Source organism: Rana temporaria, chromosome 3 (genome assembly GCF_905171775.1).
Source record: "Rana temporaria chromosome 3, aRanTem1.1, whole genome shotgun sequence".
NCBI classification, from domain to species: domain Eukaryota; kingdom Metazoa; phylum Chordata; class Amphibia; order Anura; family Ranidae; genus Rana; species Rana temporaria.
Genome location: NC_053491.1, coordinates 456,513,258 through 456,530,117, shown reverse-complemented (window position 1 = coordinate 456,530,117; position 16,860 = coordinate 456,513,258). Strand labels below are relative to the sequence as shown.

At 46.8% G+C, this 16,860-nt stretch overlaps 2 protein-coding genes across 2 annotated transcripts in view; one reads left to right on the top strand and one right to left on the bottom strand.

Annotated features, from left to right (window-relative positions):
* The window catches only part of LOC120933472 (mucin-3B-like), a 69,865-nt gene extending 61,114 nt beyond the window's left edge, over positions 1–8,751 (bottom strand). The window contains exon 1 of the mRNA XM_040346700.1: positions 8,603–8,751. Coding sequence (XP_040202634.1) covers positions 8,603–8,648 — 46 coding nt within the window. The 5' untranslated portion in view covers positions 8,649–8,751. The remainder of the gene's footprint in view (positions 1–8,602) is intronic.
* On the top strand, positions 4,222–6,665 carry LOC120933471. Its single transcript, XM_040346698.1, has one exon. The coding sequence runs from the start codon at positions 4,299–4,301 to the stop codon at positions 6,567–6,569; it is 2,271 nt and encodes a 756-aa protein (XP_040202632.1). The 5' UTR covers positions 4,222–4,298; the 3' UTR covers positions 6,570–6,665.
* Positions 8,752–16,860: the final 8,109 nt, after the last annotated feature.

The following is a 16,860-nucleotide window of genomic DNA, read 5'->3' as shown; positions in this document are numbered from 1 at the left end:
TGAGAGGAAGAGCTGTATTTACAAAGCACTTGCTCCCAAAGTTATGTCGGCGTAGCGCAAATGGGTCGGCGTAACCCCACCTAATTCAAAGTAGGCATGTAGTGGGCGGGCTACATTTAAATTAACCGTGACCCCATGTAAATGAAGGCCGTTCGTACGGCGCATGCGAGCGCATGCTCAGAATCACGTCGCAAATACTCAATGCTTTCGACGTGAACGTAACCTATGCCCAACCCCATTCACGTACGCTTATGCAAACAACATACTTTGCAAGGGCTGCGCCACCTAGAGAGGTGTTTTATCTTTACGCCGGCGTATGTCTTACGTAAACGGCGTAGCTTACTGCGACGGGCGTACGTACGTTCATGAATCGGCGTATCTTGCTCATTTAAATATTTGACGCGTTAATCCACGTACCCGCCCCTAGTGGCCAGCGTAAATATGCAGCCAAGATACGACGGCGTAGGAGACTTACGTCGGTCGTATCTTGGCAACAGAGAGGCGTATCTCTGTTTAAGAATGCGCGCAAAGATACGACGGCACACATTCGGACTTACGACGGCGTATCTACTGATACGCCGTCATAAGTCTACGTGAATCTGGCTAAAAGTGTATAGTATTTATGAATGGAGGTTAGGCAGGGTATTTCACTCAGTGTAGTGTGCGGTCAGTCAGCTTAAGCCTCGTACACACGATAGGATAGCCAGAGGACAACGGTCTGAAGGACCGTTGTCTTAGGTTAACCTATGAGGCTGACTGATGGTCCGTCGTGCGTACACACCATCGGTTAAAAAAACGATCATGTCAGAACGCGGTGACGTAAAACACAACGACGTGCTGCTGCAAAAAAAAGTTCAATGCTTCCAAGCATGCGTCGACTTGATTCTGAGCATGCGCAGGTTTTTAACCGATGCTTTTGCATACTAACGATCGGTTTTGACCTATCGGTTACCAGTCCATAGGTTAAATTTTAAAGCAAGTACTCATTTTTTTAACCAAAGGTTAAATAACCTATGGGGCCTACACACGATCGGTTTGGACTGATGAAAACGGTCCTTCAGACCGTTGTCCTCTGGCTATCCTATCGTGTGTACGAGGCCTGAGGCCCCGTACACACGATCAAACATGTATGCTGAAACTGGTCCGCGGGCCAGTTTCAGCATACATGTTCGGTCGTGTGTAGGCGCGAGCGGGCCGAATTCCAGCAAACATTTGCCCGCCGGGCCTTTTCCCAGCGGGCAAATATTCGTGGACGTGTTTTAAAACCGTCCGCTGGAATCCTGCCCGCTCGGACATGTACGGTCGTCAGTACAGACCTACCGTACATGTCCAGGCGCCCGCCGTCCCTCGCATGCGTCGAATGACTTCGACGCATGCGTGGAAGCCTTTAAATGGCAGGCCCGCCCACGTCTCCGCGTCATCTCGCGGCGACGACGCGGACACGCCCTGCGTATTGTTTACGCGCGGACTTCTGTACGATGGTGTGTACAACCATCGTACAGAAGCCCTCTGGCAGGCATGTACGGTGAAAACGGTCCGACGGACCGGTTTCACCGTACATGTTTGTTCGTGTGTACCCGGCCTAAGTGTATATAGCAGTACAAGGCAGAGTATATTTGACAGTGTAGTGTAGAGTATATAACAGTGCACTGCGGAGTATATACTGTAGTACAGAGTATATAACACAGGGTATATATGATACAGTTCAGTGCAGTTCATATAGTATATATATACTGCAGATCAGAGTATATAGTGCAGTCTGTATAATATATATAATGCAGTTTAGAGTATATAGTGCAGTTCATATAGTATATATACTGCAGTTCAGATTATATAGTGCAGTTCGTATAGTATATATACTGCAGTTCAGAGTATATAGTGCAGTCCGTATAGTATATATAAGGCAGATCAGAGTATATAGTGCAGTCTGTATAATATAAATAATGCAGTTCAGAGTATATAGTGCAGTTCGTATAATATATATACTGCAGTTCAGAGTATATAGTGCAGTTTGTATAGTATATATAAGGCAGTTCAGAGTATATAGTGCCTTGAAAAAGTATTCATATCCCTTGACATTTTCCACATATTGTCATGTTACAACCAAAAATGTAAATGTATTTTATGGATTTTATGTGATAGACCAACACAAGGTGGCTCATATTTGTGAAGTGGAAAGAAAATTATACATCAGACAGGAGGCTCATATCTTATGCATTAATCCTTCTTTATTAATGCTCACAGCAGAAGTGTAAAAACATCTAACGTATGTAATAAAAGAAAAAACTGGTAGAACCACACCTCCCAGCAGTCCCATGGCCTAAACCACTCCCATACTAGTCTCTATAAATGGACTGCTCTCATCTAGGATCTTCCTCTTTCTTTCTGCTCACGGCGGAGCAAGTTAAGTATCATCAAATGTTTGGATATATATTGATATTGATTTTGATATTGATAATATATATTTTGTCATTAGATATATATCTTTCATAGTACGGTTTACAGATAACCTTGTCTCGCCACACAAGGCTTCATTCACCAAATAACTTCCTTTGCATCCTCTTTTACCATTTTCCTCCCACTTGTCTAACTCCTTCTGTGCTGTACTATATTACCCCTGTTCCGCTGGGACCGCGATCGCCAACGGTCACCAGCGGTCTTACGCACCCTCTCTCTTTACCTGTTTTTTCTTTCTCCCATGCGGCGCGCCATCTTGGGCAATTTCCCTCTTCTCTCCTCCCTATAGAACGAGCGCGCGTCGCGAAGGAGGCGGATCCACCGCCTCGCTCTATCCCCACAGAGCCGCCCCCGCCGTCCTATCACTCCACGTGCTGGACTCGGGAGGCGGATCCCCTCGTTCTTTTCAACCAATGGGCGCCTGGGAGCCGTAGTCTCGCGAGACTTCGCCCCCAGAGCGCAATCGATCCCAGGCTCTCCTCCCGTCGCATGCCAGTCAGCGCTGGTGACCGGAGGGAGAGCCTGGTATAGTTCTCGGCCGCAAATTTTCTGCCACTATTTTGTCCTGGGAATTTTATTCCCATCCCTGTGCCACAGTCCTCTAACTTCCTATTAGAATCCCTTACAGAGCCATCGCTCTCTATTTACATATATAGTTTTTCCACAACCGCCGCTGTCTCCCTATAACATGACTGAGGAAGGTTCCCCCTCCCCATTAGAGCAGGACTTGGTTCTAGAACCAACTCATCTCCTCAGTACAACCCAATTACAGGACATCATTAACCAATCTGTCCAAGCAGCACTGACAATAGCTGCCGCTTCCGGACCATCCCAATCCACCCATCCCCCTGTGCCCGTACCCCTCGGCACAGAACCGACCACAAAGAAAGGAAAATCTTCCTACAAAAGGAAGAATGTGGTGACGGTTTATGACTCCCCGGCAGGGGAAGCTAATAATATGCGGCGAGCAGATCCTTCCACGGACTGCCACCCCACGCATCCTACAGATCCCTTTCAACCTCTGAGCCTCAGAGAGTCAACAAAAAGGCACGGTTTAGCTAAAAGAGCCAAACCAGACTCATACGTTTTAGAGTCGGACGATGATTCATCCGCCGAGTCGGATAAATCAGATGTCTCAGGATCTGATTACTATGAGGAAGAGGATGCGGGGGCTTCGGCAATCCTCCCGAAGGCCAACCCTGACGAACAGGGCAAAGACGTACTAGACGCCATGGGGGAACCCCTATTTAACCCGGACACTATTTCCCATCCTCGCTCTGGGGACTGGTCCCCACTGCCCCACGTGTCCCAATATGTAGAACTCTGGGCACGCAAAACTTTAGATAAATCTAATCGCAATAAGCTTAGAGCGGAGTGCCCCCGCCCGCATATCCCCATGAAGGCGGTTGTCACACCTACAGTGGACCCCATTTTAATGAAATACCTGCTGAAAACAGGTAAAATGCCTAAGAAAGGGATAGACCGGTCCTTTACAAGTATCCAAGACCGCATCCTGGACCTGTTCGGGCCTTTGACCAAAATCCTGAACTTAGCGGAACAATCCGCGACAACAGGCCAAGGGGTTGACCTAACACAACTGCGCGGTTGGGCCCAAAGAGCCATTTGCCTTACGGGCAATGCCAACACCGCCTGTTCAGTTGAACGCAGGCGCTCTATACTCATGCGCCTCGACCCACAGCTAGCCCATCTAGCGGAGTCCGAGCCAGGCCCCTCAGCAGGGGGCATGCTTTTTGGCGAGTCCTGAATAAAGGACATTAATAAATTTGTCGGTATGTTCAACAGCCTGGATAAGGCACAAACATCCCTGAAAAAACCCAACAATGCCAGAGTTTTTCCTCGGGCCGGCAGATACAGGGGCCGCTCTGCCGGCCGATACAATTCGGGCAGACCCTTCCAGAGGTCTTCCGCTCAACCGCACTATACCCAGGCTCCCACCCACTATACCACCACCGCGCAACCGGCACCATTCTTCCCTCCCCGTGGGAGACCCTGGAGGGGACGCGGCCAGAGAGGATATCCTCGTTCACGCCCGTATTCTGGTGAGTACCACACCCATTCCCTTTCCCCTCATACCGGTGGGAGGTCGCCTAATGTTTTTTACGCTCGCCTGGTCTGCGATTACGGCAGACTCCTGGGTTCTGAATACAGTAACAGGTTTCCAAATAGACCTTGTGTCCCCACCGACTCTGGGGATATTGCCACCCCCTATCCATTTTTCAGAAGAAAATGTGACCCTCATAGACACCGAACTTCGGGAATTGATAGCCAAACATGCGATCACCGAAGTCACCACCCCATCTCCGGGTTTCTTCAGCAACCTCTTCCTAGTCAAGAAGAAGGGGGGGGGTTACCGCCCGGTCATAAACCTCCGGGACTTGAACCAACATGTCGCCTATCGACATTTCAAAATGGAAGGCATTCACTGCCTCCGAGACCTACTCACCCCCGGAGACTGGTTAGTGAAGGTGGACCTAAAGGACGCCTACCTCACAGTCCCCATGCACCCGGACTCCCAACATCTCCTCCGTTTCAGATGGTGGGGTCGCATCTGGCAATTTACGTGCCTACCGTTCGGCCTGTCCTCAGCCCCATGGTGTTTCACCAAGCTGATGAAACCGGTCGTGGCAGCGTTGAGGAGCAGGGGAGTGCGTCTGATCATTTATCTAGACGACCTCCTCATACTAACTCACTCCAAGAATATGGCCTATCGCCATATGAATTGGACCATCGACCTGTTACAAACCCTGGGCTTTATTATCAACCGAGAGAAATCGGTTCTCGTCCCGGCTCAGGAGATGGAATTTCTGGGTTTCTCGATAGACACCCACCTCGCTATCCTTCGACTGCCCAGCGCAAAGCTGGCCCTAATCCGAAAAGAGATCAGGGCGGTTTTACGCAAAGGCTTCCTATCCCTACGCATCCTGGCACGCATAGTGGGCCTATTGGCTGCGTCCATTCAAGCCATCTTTCCGGCTCCCTTACATTACCGAGCCCTTCAGAGGTTAAAAATCCTACACCTGCGCCAGGGCCTTCGCTACGCAGACGAAGTGTCCCTATCCCCAGAAGCTCGGGCCGAACTGCGCTGGTGGCTCCGTCACGCCACCGACTGGAACGGCCGGACGATTTTCAACGCACGACCAGACGTAGTCATAGAATCGGACGCGAGCCGACGGGGCTGGGGCGCCCGCTTGGGGATGAGGTCCACGGGGGGGATCTGGTCCAGGGAGGAATCCCTGCTGCATATCAACGCTTTGGAACTCTCAGCGGCTCTCTTCGCCATTCAGAGTTTCTTAGCAACACGGACCAATTGTTGCGTATTATTGCGCATGGACAATATCGCGGCGGTTCAATACATCAACCGCCTGGGAGGTACCAGATCCAAGATTCTAGCGGACATCTCTGCAGAGATTTGGCACTTCTGTCTGTCTCGAGACATCTCTCTTGTAGCGGAGTACATCCCGGGGGTCTCCAATACAGTAGCAGACTGGAACTCTCGATATCTGGTAGATTCCAGCGACTGGGGTTTAGACCGTTCGGTTTTCACCCAAATAGAATTGCTCTGGGGCCCCTTGGGCATAGACCTCTTCGCCTCTCGCCTCAACCACCAACTGCCCCACTTCTTCAGCTGGAGACCGGACCCAGGGTCCTCAGCTGTGGACGCTTTCCGCCACTCTTGGACAGGAGGTACGCACTATGCGTTTCCCCCATTCTCCATGATCCCCAGGGTCCTTCTACAAATTACCAATCAGGGAGCTACGGTGGTTCTGATCACACCGTGGTGGCCAGCTCAACCTTGGTTTCCCCTGCTATTGGACTCGATCATCGACCATCCCAGACTCCTTCCCCGATTCCCTCGTATCCTGTCTCACCCAACCAAGGGCATTCATCCCCTGGTGGAGGAAGGCACTCTGACGCTCCTGGCGTGGCTGGTATCCGGGTGCCGGACCCGGGTGACGACCTTTCAAGCTCAGTTAGGGACCTCCTCACCATGGCCTGGGCCCCCGGGACTCGGTCGGCATACCGATCAGCCTGGCAATTCTGGGTACGTTGGTGCGACCAACGGCAAGTTGATCCCTTGCGTGCCCCTGTAAACGTCATTGCAAACTACTTGGCAGACTCTTTCTCCTCTGGCAAGGCTTATAGTTCCATCAATGTCTACAGGTCAGCCATATCGGCCTACCACTACCCAGTGGATTCCATGCCTGTAGGCAAACACCCCCTGATTTGCAAACTTCTGCGGGGTATTAGGTTCAAACGCCCCCCGCGACCTAGGTATCAGTCCACCTGGGACGTTTCTAGGGTCCTTACCATGCTCTCGGGCTGGGGAGACAACGATTCGCTGTCTCTCAAAATGCTGTCCTTCAAGCTCACTATCCTGCTTTGCCTAGTTTCTATAAAACGCGTTTCCGACGTTAGAGCCTTGGACATTTCAAGACGCCAATTTTCACCCCAGGGTGTCAAGTTCACGATAGTCCGCAGGACAAAGACCGGTCTACACTCGGTCTTCTATCCCTTCTTCCCTTCACACCCACGACTCTGTGTGGTCAAATGTCTACAGGCATACGAAGCGCACACTGCGGACCTCCGTAGTCCAAACTCCTCTCAATTATTAGTTTCTTACGTCAGACCCCATCATCCAGTCACAACTGCCACCTTGGCACGTTGGGTTAGATCCACCATGGCTCTGGCTGGTATAGACATCACCCTGTTTGGAGCACACTCCTCCAGAGGTGCCATGGCTACCAAGGTGATGGCGACCGGAGGCTCTCTCTCTGATCTGCTAATGGCGGCCGATTGGTCCTCTGAATCAGTCTTCCGCCTTTTTTATTTCAGACCAGAAGATCATGTTGCCATGTCTGTTTTATGATGCTGATTGTTATGTACTGTTTTGTTTTTTATTTTGGAACATACATATATTTATGCTGTGTTAGCTTTGAACTTGCATAAGATATGAGCCTCCTGTCTGATGTATAATTCGAGATTTTCCTAGCTTGTGACGGAAAATATTGATTATATGAAGACAGGAGGCGAGTATCTTCCCTCCCTTCCCAACCCTTTCACGTTTTGTGTTTTGTTTCAGGTTATTGACATATCTATTACCTGGAATTTTCGTTTAAAACTATGGTTAGGGTGATGTTCCCCTGTTCGGTTTAATCAGCAAGTCTACGCGACACCATGGCCCAACGCAGTCGGGCCTTACAGCCTACTCTTCTTTGGAAGTCTTCGGTTACGGATAAGGGGCCGACTGGTCGAAGAGCCGATAATCAGAAGCTAGAAACGACACCTCGCATTCACACAAGAAAGAGGAAGATCCTAGATGAGAGCAGTCCATTTATAGAGACTAGTATGGGAGTGGTTTAGGCCATGGGACTGCTGGGAGGTGTGGTTCTACCAGTTTTTTCTTTTATTACATACGTTAGATGTTTTTACACAGGATTAATGCATAAGATACTCGCCTCCTGTCTTCATATAATCAATATTTTCCGTCACAAGCTAGGAAAATCTCGAATTATAAATGGTTTTCAATTTTTTACAACTAAATATGTGAAATGTGTGGGGGGTACATTTGTATTCAGCCCCCCTGAGTCAATACTTTGTAGAACCTCCTTTCACTGCAATTACAGCTGCACGTCTTTTTGGGGATGTCTCTACCAGCTTTGCACATCTAGAGAGGGACATTGTTGCCCATTCTTTTTTGCAAAATAGCTAAAGCTCTGTCAGATTGGATGGAGAGTGTCTGTGATCACACCCCCCCCCCCCCATCCTGAACCATACCAGGCCACATGCCCTCAACATAGGGAGGGTGCTTTGGGGTCCCCCCCCCAAAGCACCTTGTCCCCATGTTGATGGGGACAAGAGCCTCTTCCTGACAACCCTGGCCATTGGTTGTGTTGGGTTCTACAGACTAAGACTGGGATGCCATTAAAGTTCATGTGCATGTAAAGGCAGGCGTCCCAATACTTTTGACAATATAGTGTATATATTATACACTGTCATGCCATTCTGTATCTTTCTTGAATTAAGAAGAAAAAAAATAAGTTGTCATCAAACAGGAAGTCAGTACATACCCCCAGCTACAAAGGAGTGTAAAATGCTTTACAGTAATTAGAAGAGCTTTACTTACCTATCAATTCAACAAGTATCATCACAGTCATCACTGAAAGCTTCATGGTTGTGTCCGCTCAATAATCAAAAATCCAATGATAAGTTTACGTCTTGGAAATGAGATTGTAGAAGGTTCTTCATTAACAGAAATAAGGAGACTGAGGCTATAGATCTCTCCTTATATACCTTTCTCGTACGTCACCATTGCATACTTTGCATAGACACATATGGTTATTGTATGATCTGCAAAGGAATATAAGATAATAGCAAAAAAAAATATATTCTATGATAAGGCAGAGAAAATAACTTCCTGATTGGGGGCAATAAAGGAAAGGTTGGTACATTAAACCTAAAGGTACAAAGGTGTTCAGAAGAATGAAAAGTCCCTGTCATGTGCTTCATAGACATAAAAGGGGCAAAATGACAAAACATTAAAAACACAACCCCTAACGGGAGGACATTTAGTTTGTTAAAGCACTGTGTATTATAAAATATGCTATGCATTTTTTCACAACTTTCATCTTTTCATCTTTTTTTTTTTACGTATCAGAGCTGTGAATCTCCTGCAGCCACTTTTCAGACACTTCCTTGCTATATGCACTTTCTCCAGTGTCAGCTACACATCATCACTTGGAAAGAGGCTTTCCTTTAGAACTTGCTTGCACAAGGAGCAACGGCATGATCCCTTGAAGGACGTGTAATAAGGTGACAATGTTAACTACTTGCCGACCGCGCACCGTCATAATACGGCGGCAGGTCGGCTCTCCCAGGCGAGAGCCCGTAGCTATACGTCCTGCGCGTGAACGGCGATGGGGCGCGCGCGCGCGCCCCCCCGCCGTTCCCGATGATCAGATTTGTTTCAGAACTGATCAATCACCAGGTCCAGGCCAATAAAATCTGGCCTGGACCTGGTGATCACACTAACCAATGGTTGTCTTCCCCTGGCAATGTTTTGTAAACATTGGCAGGGGAAGTACTGCTCTCTCCCTCGTGTCGGTCTTTCCGTTCCAGACCGAGAGGGAGAGAGCATCTGAAACGTGAGTTGCACAACACTACTCTAACACCAGGTCACATAGGCACACATTTAACCCCCCGATCACCCCCTGATCACCCCCCAAATTAACCCATTCACTGCCTGTCACTGCGTCACCCAGTACAGCAATCAGATTTTTTTTTGATCGCTGTACTAGTGTCATTAGTGACAAAAATAAGTGTTTAGGTAATCAGTCTTAGGCCATAAAAAGTCTAGGGACCCCCCTAACCCCCCCCAATAAAGGTTTAACCCCTTCATTACCCCCTGTCACCAGTGATCACAGTATAAGTGTCACAGGTGACGCAGTTTAGTTTGTTTATTTTCTATAGCATCAGGGCACCCGCCATATTTTTTGAAATAAAGTTTTAACCCCCTGATCGCCCGGCGTGTGATAAAAGTTTGGTTTTAGCGCCAGATAGGGTCTGCGTCGCCCCAGGCAGCGTCAGATTAGTGCCAGTAGCGCTAACACCCACGCACGCACCATACGCCTCCCTTTAGTGGTATAGTATCTGATCGGATCGATACCTGATCTGATCAGATCTATACTAGCGTCCCCTGCAGTTTAGGGTTCCCAAAAACGCATTGTTAGCGGGATCAGCCCAGATACCTGCTAGCACCTGCGTTTAGCCCCTTCGCCCAGCCCAACCCACCGAAGTGCAGTATCGATCGATCGATCACTGACACAAAACACAAAAACACATAACTGCAGCGTTCGCAGAGTCAGGCCTGATCTCTGCGATCGCTAACAGTTTTTTTGGTAGCGCTTGACTCAGTCGCTAACAGGTCAGGTGCTTTTTTGCCTGTGAATCTCACCACTGTACCCCTAAATTTAGAGCCCAAAATGGCAAATCGATGGTACAGTGATGAAGAGGCCTACTTGTTTATGAGCCTGTCAGATAGTGATGAGGAGGTCACGCATCTGTCAAATTCTTGCTCAGAATACGATCCTGTAGACGACAGTGGCTCCCTGACAGATAGCTCTGACGACGGAGTGGTCCCTGCTAGGGTCAGGCGTACCAGACCCCGATCTTCTGCTGTCGCTGAGGTGCAAGAACCGCAGGGCTCTCGTATGGAGGAGAGAAGTACTAGCGCCGCTATTCCTTCTGGTGAACTGGCAAGCACCAGCGGCCTAGTACATCCTGGTCATATATCCAGCACTGCAGTAACACTTGGTGACGTGGCGAGTCCCATAAGTGCAGTTCAAGCTGGAGAGGTGGCAAGCACTAGTAGTGTCCCGCTGCCACCAAGAAGAAGAAGACGACAAAGACAGGCCCGTCCCCATAGTGTCCTTCCTGCTGCATTCGCCAATCCTGATTGGGTACCCACCACTTCTGCAGCACCCGTACTTCCCCCATTCACTGGCCAACCCGGAATTCAGGTGAATACAGTTGATTTTACGTCACTGGATTTTTATTCGCTGTATTTCACCGAAGATCTCTATAGATCTATTGTGGACCAAAGCAATTTGTACGCTGGTCAATTCTTCGCCGCTAATCCCCAGCTGTCCCTTGCCAGAGATTGGAAGCCAATTACGGTTTCCGAATTTAAGATCTTTCTGGGCCTTTCCCTCAATATGGGCATTACTAAAAAGAGTGAGCTGCGGTTATATTGGTCCACGCACCCAGTTCACCATATGCCCATTTTCTCTGCCTCCATGGCCAGGACACGATACGAGCAGATCTTGCGGTTCATGCATTTTAGTGACAATGAACTCTGTCGTCCTCGGGGAGACCCTGAATTCGATCGGCTCTACAAAATTCGGCCCCTCGTAAACCACTTCAACGAACGGTTTGCAGCCTTGTATAATCCCCAACAAGTTGTCTGCGTTGATGAGTCCCTGATTAAGTTTTCTGGCCGCTTGTCATTCAAACAATACCTTCCCAGCAAGCGTGCCAGATACGGGGTCAAGTTGTATAAGCTCTGTGACAGGGCAACAGGCTATACATCTAGCTTTATGGTTTACGAGGGAAAAGACAGTCACGTAGAGCCGGAGAATTGCCCTGATTACGTAGGGAGCGCTGGTAGGATAGTGTGGGAATTGGTGTCACCCTTATTCGGAAAGGGGTACCACTTGTACGTGGACAATTATTACACAAGCGTGCCACTTTTTAGTCACCTTTTTGATTATGGAATTGGCGCATGTGGCACCGTGCGACCTAATCGCCGGGGCATCCCCCAACGGCTTGTAGAATCCCGTCTTAGTCGGGGGGAGAGAGCCTGCTTACGGTGTAATAATTTGTTAGCAGTGAAGTGGAGGGATTCACGGAATGTTTTTGTTCTGTCCTCGCTTCACGCAGACACGGCAGTCCAAATTCCTACGGCGACTGGTGTTGTGGAGAAACCCCTCTGTATCCACGAGTACAACCTTAACATGGGAGGGGTGGACCTCAATGACCAGTTGTTGGCGCCGTACCTAATTGCCCGGAGGTCCAAACGCTGGTACAAAAAAGTATCAGTGTATTTGTTTCAATTGGCTTTGCTGAACGCTCATGTGCTATACAGAGCTTCAGGACGGACTGGATCCTTCCTAAAATTCCAGGAAGAGATCGTCGAAGCCCTTCTGTTTCCAGATGGTGCTGTGCCCCACCTTCCCAACGCAAATGCAGTGAGCCGGCTGTATGAGAGGCATTTTCCTTTTGTCCTCGCTGGTACCCCTACCCAAAGAACCCGCCAAAAAAGATGTCGTGTCTGCAGCAAACTCGGATTTAGGCGTGACACCCGCTTTTATTGTCCCGACTGTCCTGACCAACCTGGTCTCTGCATTGGTGTATGTTTCAAATGCTACCACACACTAGTTCAGTTTTAGCGTAGGGTACAGCACCACACAGTCCTAGGCACACCAACACAGGGTCTCGGAATATGTGATGGCCATCACATTTTGAGAGACCATAATCTGCAACGTTCAGTTTATAGTTTTCATAAAAGTGAAAAAAAGTAGAAAAAAAATAAAAAAACACACAAAAACACAAAAAAAATATAAAATAAAAAATCCAAAAATAGTTATGGTTGTATTTTTCTCCTCTCTTTATTGTTCTCTTATGTTCACTCTCTACTGTCCACTCACTATTGTTCTATATCAATTCTCTCTATTTTTACAATGTTTTATTGTATTTGCTTTGCAGGTATGGTATGTTATACTGTAATGTTTGTTTTATTGTTAACCATCATTTGCTTAGCAGGTACGCTATTCAGTTGCATCGCGGATTTATTTAGCGTGACAGCAACAGCGTTTGCTCCCACGATATATAAAGCCGCGACTCCAACGCTGTAGGAGGTGATTTCACCACCACAGTTAAAAAAAGAGCATATATGCCGAAGCATGGGGGCATTAGGGGCGGAGGAGCGATTTTGCTCCTAATGCCGCGTACATACGGTCGAAATTCCGACGGAGGCTTGCCCGTGGAAAAGTTCGACCGTGTGTACGCGGCATAACTTTTTTGCGGGAGGATGCCCCCATGCTTCGGCATATATATTTTTTAGGCACAGGTTGCGTTAAAAAATGTTTTGTTTTGTTTTTGATATTTGCTTTGCAGGTATGGTATGGTAAGATCTTACTGTTAAAATGTAATGTTACTTTGTTATAATGTTAACCATCATTTGCTTAGCAGGTACGCCATTCAGTTGCAGCGCGGATTTATTTAGCGTGACAGCAACAGCGTTTGCTCCCACGATACATAAAGCCGCGACTCCAACACTGTGGGAGGTGATTTCACCACCACAGTTAAAAAAAGAGCATATATGCCAAAGCATGGGGGCATTAGGGGCGGAGGAGCGATTTTGCTCCTAATGCCGCGTACATACGGTCGAAATTCCGTCGGAAGCTTGCCCGTGGAAAAGTCCGACCGTGTGTATGCGCCATAACTTTTTATGCGGCGTACATACGTGTGTGAGCGGCATAACTTTTTTGCGGGAGGATGCCCCCATGCTTTGGCATATATAAATGGTGCATGTATGCCCATCATTAGAAGTGGGTGGATGAAGGGAGGTATTCTAATGGTGGGCATACCCACCGATTAATCTTTTTTTCGTTCAGCCAACAGGCTGCATGAAAAAAAAAAAAGATTACAATACATGTCCAACAAGAACCATCAACGTACTGGTATGTTGCTGGACTTTGAATGGTTATACCAGAATGATGCCTGCGGGTTTAGGCATCATCTTGGTATCATTCTTTTCAGCCAGCGGTCGGCTTTCATGTAAAAGCAGTCCTAGCGGCTAATTAGCCTCTAAACTGCTTTTACAAGCAGTGGGAGGGTATGTCCCCTCCCCGGATATAAACTGCGCCATTGGGAAAGTGGGAAAACATTTTATCACACCGATCTTGGTGTGGTCAGATGCTTTAAGGGCAGAGGAGAGATCTAGGGTCTAATAGACCCCAATTTTTTCAAAAAAGAGTACCTGTCACTAACTATTGCTATCATAGGGGATATTTACATGCCCTAAGATGGCAATAAAAATTATAAAAATAATAAAAAAAAGTAAGGAACAGTTTAAAATAAAATTAAAAAAGCAAATTAAATAATAATAAAAAAAATAAAAATAAAAAAAAAGCACCCCTGTCCCCCCCTGCTCTTGCGCAAAGGCGAACGCAAGCGTCGGTTTGGCGTCATATGTAAACAGCAATTGTACCATGCATGTGAGGTATCACCGCGAAGGTCAGATCGAGGGCAGTAATTTTAGCAGTAGACCTCCTCTGTAAATCTAATGTGGTAACCCGTAGAGGCTTTTAAAGGCTTTTAAAAATGTATGTAGTCTGTCGCCACTGCGCATTTGTGCGCAATTTTAAAGCATGTCGTGTTTGGTATCTATGTACTCGGCCTAAGATCATCTTTTTTATTTCATCAAACATTTGGGCAATATAGTGTGTTTTAGTGCATTAAAATAAAAAAATATGTATTTTTGCCCAAAAAAATGCATTTGAAAAATCGCTGCGCAAATACTGCGTGGTAAAAAAAAATGCAACACCCACCATTTTAATCTGTAGGGCCTTTGCTTTAAAATAATATATAATGTTTGGGGGTTCAACTTAACTTTCTTGCAAAAAAATAATATGTTTTTATGTAAACAAACAGTGTCAGAAAGGGCTTTTTCTTCAAGTGGTTAGAAGAGTGGGTAATGTGTGACATAAGCTTCTAAATGTTGTTCATAAAATGCCAGGACAGTTCAAAACCCCCCCAAATGACCCCATTTTGGAAAGTAGACACCCCAAGCTATTTGCTGAGAGGCATCTCGAGTCCATGGAATATTTTATATTTTGACACAAGTTGTAGGAAAGAGAATTATTATTATTTTATTTTATTTTTTTTGCACAAAGTTGTCACTAAATGATATATTGCTCAAACATGCCATGGGCATATGTGGAATTACACGCCAAAATACATTCTGCTGCTTCTCCTGAGTACGGGGATACCACATGTGTGAGACTTTTTGGGAGCCTAGCCGCGTACGGGACCCCAAAAACCAATCACCACCTTCAGGCTTTCTAAGGGTGTAAATTTTTGATTTCACTCCTCACTACCTATCACAGTTTCGGAGGCCATGGAATGCCCAGATGGCACAAAACCCCCCCAAATGACCCCATTTTGGAAAGTAGACACCCCAAGCTATTTGCTGAGAGGTATGTTGAGTATTTTGCAGATCTTGCTTTTTGTCACAAAGATTTGAAAATTGAAAAAAGAAAAAAAAAAAATATATATATATCTTTCTTCATTTTCAAAAATAAATGAGCGCTGTAAAATACTCACCATGCCTCTCAGCAAATAGCTTGGGGTGTCTACTTTCCAAAATGGGGTCATTTGGGGGGGTTGTGTGCCATCTGGGAATTCCATGGCCTCCGAAACTGTGATAGGCAGCGAGGAGTGAAATCAAAAATTTGCGCCCTTAGAAATCCTGAAGGCGGTGCTTGGTTTTCGGGGCCCCGTACGCGGCTAGGCTCCCGAAAAGTCCCACACATGTGGTATCCCCGTACTCAGGAGAAGCAGCAGAATGTATTTTGGGGTGCAATTCCACATATAACCATGGAATGTGTGAGCAATATATCATTTAGTGACAACTTTGTGCAAAAAAAAAAAAAAAAAAAAAAAAGTTTGTCATATTCCAGCAACTGGTGGCAAGATATAAAATATTCCATGAACTCAAAATGCCTCTCAGAAAATAGCTTGGGGTGTCTACTTTCCAAAATGGGGTCATTTGGGGGAGTTGTGTGCCATCATGGCATTTTATGGCCTTCAATACTGTGATAGGTAGTGATCGGTAGTGAGGAGTGAAATCAAAAATGTATGCCCTTAGAAATCCTGAAGGCCGTGCTTGGTTTTCGGGGTCCCGTACGCGGCTAGGCTCCCAAAAAGTCCCACACATGTGGTATCCCCGTACTCAGGAGAAGCTGCAGAATGTATTTTGGGGTGTAATTCCACATATGCCCATGGCATGTGTGAGCAATATATCATTTAGTGACAACTTTGTGCAAAAAAAAAAAAAAATTGTCATATTCCCGCAACTTGTGGCAAAATATTAAATATTCCATGGACTCAACATGCCTCTCAGCAAATAGCCTGGGGTGTCTACTTTCCAAAATGGGGTCATTTGGGGGGGGGTTTGTGCTATTTGGGCATTTTATGGCCTTCAAAACTGTGATAGGTAGTGAGGAGTGAAATAAAAAAATTGCGCCATTAGAAATCCTGAAGGCGATGCTTGGTTTTCGGGGTCCCGTACGCGGCTAGACTCGCAAAAAGTCCCACACATGTGGTATCCCCGTACTCAGGAGAAGCAGCAGAATGTATTTTGGGGTGCAATTCCACATATAACCATGGCATGTATGAGCAATATATCATTTAGTTACAACTTTTTGTAATTTCTTTTTTCTTTTTTTTTTTTTGTCATTATTCAATCACTTGGTACAAAAAAAAAAAATATTCAGTGGGCTCAATATGCCCCTCAGCAGATTCCTTGGGGTGTCTACTTTCCAAAATGGGGTCATTTGGGGGGATTTTGTGCTATTTGGGCATTTTATGGCCTTCAAAACTGTCTTAGGTAGTGAGAAGTGAAATCAAAAATTTGCGCCCTTAGAAATCCTGAAGGCGGTGCTTGATTTTCGGGGCCCCGTACGTGGTTGGGCTCCCAAAAAGTCTCACACATGTGGTATCCCCGTACTCAGGAGAAGCAGGAGAATGTATTTTGGGGTGCAATTCCACATATAACTATGGCATGTGTGAGCAATATATCATTTAGTGACAACTTTTTGTAAT

Excerpts from the sequence above, each read along its gene's own strand:
- LOC120933471 (XM_040346698.1), top strand. The coding sequence starts at position 4,299 with ATGCCAGAGTTTTTCCTCGGGCCGGCAGATACAGGGGCCGCTCTGCCG.